General features: G+C 40.6%; 1 protein-coding gene across 1 annotated transcript; it reads left to right on the forward strand.

Annotated features, from left to right (window-relative positions):
* The first annotated feature begins 1,601 nt into the window (after positions 1–1,601).
* Positions 1,602–2,340, forward strand: LOC123836012 (ferritin heavy chain-like). Its single transcript, XM_045865150.3, is given in 2 exon segments — positions 1,602–1,695; positions 1,698–2,340. Coding segments are annotated over 2 exon segments (549 nt in total). The 5' UTR covers positions 1,602–1,631; the 3' UTR covers positions 2,183–2,340.
* Positions 2,341–5,091: the final 2,751 nt, after the last annotated feature.

Raw genomic sequence — 5,091 nt, forward strand, 5'->3', positions numbered from 1 at the left:
CTCAGTCCATTAAACATCAGATTCTTGATCTCAGTTCAGGTCTTGATCTCAGGATGTGAGTTCAAGCCCTGCTTTGGGCTCCACACTGGACATGGAGCCAACTTGAAAAACAAAATTGATCTTGGAAATAAAATACATATGTTACAAATTTGCTTATGTTTGCATATACCAAAATATCAAATAATGTCTTATTGTAACTTTCCAGGTGATGGTTATACTCATTAAAGTTTAAGAATGATTGTTCTAGTTTGTGTTACAAAATTGTGTAACATGAAAGTCATGAAAACATACTTCGCAATTACAAACTGACCATTTAAAATTAATTTAGAGATGAATAATAATTAGGCACACTTTTCAAATAGCCTATATTCTAACCTATCTCCCATGTACAATAAATTTCTGTATTTTATTAATTCCTACTGAAATGTAGAATTATCTCTTTATGGAACTAAATCTCTAAGTCAGTCTCACTATAGAAAGTTTTACTGTTTTTACTTATCTAAGTGTCAGAATAACATTAAAAGTTAGTTATGCTCTTATTTTTTTTGTTGTTTCATTCAAGAGCATTTATTGGTCATTTAATAATGTTTACAAATAAGGCAAGTTTTAATCTCAAGAAGCAGAAGTGAGTAAGAAGTGATTATGTTTCTGCCCCCAAGAAGTTTTCAGTCTAACAGACATAAATAGGCAAATAAGTAATCACAATGTGGTATATGATGTTTACTTTCATAATATCTAAATGAGTCAAAAGATAGCAACCTTCATTTAATAAATCAGTGATAATATGATAAGTACTAAAAGACATGGCTTATTCTTATCAAACTCTGGTTTCATAATGGAGAATTCAAAGCACATGGATGACATGTTGGGTTTTTGTCCTGCTATGAGAGTCTAAATGTGATTTGATGTCTAAATGTGAGAAAAAAGGATACCTGAGTGGCTCAGTTGGTTAAGCGTCTGCCTTCATCTCAGGTCAGGATCCCAGGGTCCTGGGAAGGAGGCTCCGCATTGAGCTCCTTGCTCAGCTGAGAGTCTGCTTCTCCCTCTGCCCCTCCCCCTTCTCATGCTCCCTCTCCCAATGGAGCACTGGGTGTTATACGCAAACAATTAATCATGGAACACTACATCAACAACTAATGATGTAATGTATGGGGATTAACATAACATAATAAAATAACATTTAAAAAATTTTTAAAAATTAAAAAATTAAAAAACAAAACCAAAAAATAAATAAAATCTCAGAAGTACTTAAAAAATCTTTAAAAAGACAGTCTCCGCCGAGAGTCGCCGCGGGTTCCTGCTTCAACAGTGCTTGGACGGAACCCGGCGCTCGGCCCCAACCCCGGCCGGCCCTTCAGAGCCAGCCCTTCGCCGTCTGCTCATAGCGCCCTCGGACCGCTCCAAGGGCCCCGCCGCCGCTGCAGCGCCGAGCAGCCGCCGCTGCAGCCGCCGAGCAGCCGCCGCTGCAGCCGCCGAGCAGCCGCCGCTGCAGCCGCCGAGCAGCCGCCGCTGCAGCCGCCGAGCAGCCGCCGCTGCAGCCGCCGAGCAGCCGCCGCTGCAGCCGCCGAGCAGCCGCCGCTGCAGCCGCCGCTGCAGCGCCGAGCAGCCGCCGCCTCTTCTCAGCCGCCGCCATGACGACCGCGTCCCCCTCGCAGGTGCGCCAGAACTACCACCAGGACTCGGAGGCCGCCATCAACCGCAGATCAACCTGGAGCTCTACGCCTCCTACCTCTACCTGTCCATGTCTTACTACTTTGACCGCGATGATGTGGCTTTGAAGAACTTTGCCGGATATTTTCTTCACCAATCTCATGAGGAGAGGGAGCATGCTGAGAAACTGATGAAGCTGCAGAACCAACGAGGTGGCCGAATCTTCCTTCAGGATATCGAGAAACCAGACCGTGATGATTGGGAGAACGGGCTGGATGCAATGGAGTGTGCATTACACTTGGAAAAGAGTGTGAATCAGTCACTACTGGAACTGCACACACTGGCCACTGATAAAAGTGACCCCCATTTGTGTGACTTCATTGAGACTCATTACCTGAATGAGCAGGTGAAATCCATCAAAGAATTGGGTGACCACGTAACCAACCTGCGCAAGATGGGGGCTCCCGAATCTGGCATGGCAGAGTATCTCTTTGACAAGCACACCTTGGGAAACAGCGATAGTGAGAGCTAAGCCTTAGGCTGTCTTCCCATAGCCACAAGGGTGACCACCCTCGTCACCAAGGCAGTGCATGCATGTTGGGGTTACCTTTACCTTTTCTATAAGTTGTACCAAAACATCTACTTAACTTCTTTCATTTGTACCATTCTTCAAATAAAGTAATTTGGTACACCCCCCCAAAAAAAAATCTTTAAAAAAATAAATGTGAGAAGAAAGATAAATTATATCTTTTAGAAGATAAAGAACTGCCAAACATAAATTGTGACTTTTGCCTTTCAAATTTTCTTTTCTTTTCTTTTTTTAAGAGATGGCACAGGGGGTGGAGGGGAGAGGGAGGGGGAGAATTCTAAGCAGGTTCCATGCCCAGCACTGAGGAGCCCAACATGGGGGCTCAATCTCAGAACCCTGAGATCATGACTTGAGTTATCAGAGTTGGACGCTTAACCGACTGAGTCACCAAGGAGCTCTGTCTTTCAACTTTCCAATTACACATTTAAGTTATTTAAAAATGTACATCTTATATTTCATATTATGTATAACATATATATGTGTGTAATAATGTATAATAATAATGTATAGTTCTAGTTCTGTGGGTCTCAATTGGGATGATTCTGCCCCACAGAGAATATATGATAATGCCTGGGGAGAGTTTTGATTGTCACACTGGAAAGAATATTATAGTCATCTCGTAAATATAGACCAGGGATGAAGCTAAACATCCTACAGTGCACAAGATATGCTCCAACAAGAATTATTTGACACAAAATATCAATAGTTCTGCCATTGAGAAAACCTGTTTTATTTAAATATAGTTAGTACTAAAGTTTATTATTTATCAGTGATATAATTAAATTTGCCTAGAAATGTGCTTGAATTTAAAGTGCTTAAGTACAAAACAAAGCATTTTCTCTGTGGTAAGAAATACTGTATTTAGGTTAATAAAACACCCAATGAGAAAATTCTTGATGGAGAATTTCTTATGACCAGTTGACTGAGAAAGAGAAAACTCAGACCTCAGACAGTTCTGCACAATATGCAGACATGACCAGAAAGTGGACAGCTATAACACTATAGCCTCTTTCTGGGACATCCCCAAAGGACAGTGGTGGAGGGAAGTCATTCCAGTGAACAGAATTTTGAATGGTGTATCTAGTTGTTCATTTTTCCTGGAAGGAGGAGTAGCCATATATAAGGGTCTATAATTATTCATGAATTGTGCTCAATGGTTTGGCTCTAGGGTAAGGGACTTGTAAGGAACATGATTGAAAGATTAGTGATAAGGAATTCCAGGGAAGAAGTATGTGGACAGACCTCTCTGAATGGGCAAAGGATATGAAGATATTTGTGTCCCATATGAATACCCACCAAAGGGTGACATCAAGAGTGGAGGATTTTAATAAGCAAGTGGATAGAAGGGAAATGGCAGTCTTTTTTTGGATACCAGTCAGCTTCTTTCCCCAGTCACTTCTGTCATTTCTCAATGGAATCATGAACAAAGTGGTCCTGTTGGCAGGGATGGAGGTAATCCATGGGTTAAGTAACCTGAACTTCTACTTACCAAGACTGATCTGGCTACAACCATAACTGAGTACCCAATCTGCCAGCATCTCAGAATACTGAGTCCCCAGTGTGGCACCATTTCCCAGGGTCAGCTAGCTCCCTGGTGGCAGGTTAATTACATTGGACTCTTCCACCATGTAAGGGATAATATTTTGTTACTATTAAAATAGACAATTACTCTGGATATGGTTTTGCCTTCCCTGCATATACTGCTTCTGCCCAAAATACCATCTGTGGACTGGCAGATACTATGTAATTGAGCATGTCTGGAATACAGAAAATTCCTTAGGGCATCTCTTAATACTATCATGACCTGTAACTAAAGTCAGTAAAAAAACTACAAGAACGAAATTCAGGCAAAGGACAGTGGTTAAGAGACTGACTGCAAATGGGACAAGGGCACTCGTTTAGGGTAATGGAAATATTCTATATCGTGATTGTACTGATGGCTACATAAGTATAATAACTGTCAAAATTTATCCAATTGTACACTTTAGGTTGGTGAATTATATATATCTTTAAATTTATTTTTTTAATTCTAGTATAATAAACATAAGGCGTTATATTTGTTTCAGGTGCACAATATAGTGATTCAACAATTCTATGCATTACTCACTGCTCATCATGGTAAGTGTACTCTTAATCCCCTTCACCTAGGGGCGCCTGGGTGACTCAGTTGGTTAAGCGACTGCCTTCGGCTCAGGTCATGATCCTGGAGTCCCTGGATCGAGTCCCGCATTGGGCTCCCTGCTCGGCGGGGAGTCTGCTTCTCCCTCTGACCCCCCTCCCTCTCATGCTCTCTATCTCTCATTCTCTCTGTCTCAAATAAATAAATAAAATCTTAAAAAAAATTAAAAAAACATAAAAAAAATCCCCTTCACCTATTTCACCCATCTTCCCACCCATCTCCCCTTTGGTAACCATTTGTTTGTTCTCTATAGGTAAGACTCTGTGTCTTGGTTTGTCTCTTTTTTCCCTTTTTTCATTTGTTGTGTTTCTTAAATTACACATATGAGTGAAATCATATGGTATTTATCTTTCTCTGACATTTCATTCAGCATCATACTCTCTAGGTCCATCCACGTTGTTGCAAATGACAAAATTTCATTCTTTTTATGGTTAAGTATTATTCCATTATATATATACATATCACACCTTCTTTATCCATTCTTCTATCAATGGACATTTGGGTTGTTACCATACTTTGGCTATTATAATTAGTGCTACAATAAACATAGGGGTGCGTATATATCTAGTCAAATTAGTGTTTTTGTATTCTTGGGGTAAATACCCAGTAGTAGGATTACAGGATCATATGGTGTTTTTATTTTTAATTTTTTTAGGAACCTCCATACTGTTTT

The sequence above is a fragment of the Mirounga angustirostris genome, unplaced genomic scaffold, assembly GCF_029215605.1.
Source record: "Mirounga angustirostris isolate CCGP_5_RB_7025 unplaced genomic scaffold, mMirAng1.0.hap1 SCAF_12, whole genome shotgun sequence".
Lineage (NCBI taxonomy): Eukaryota > Metazoa > Chordata > Mammalia > Carnivora > Phocidae > Mirounga > Mirounga angustirostris.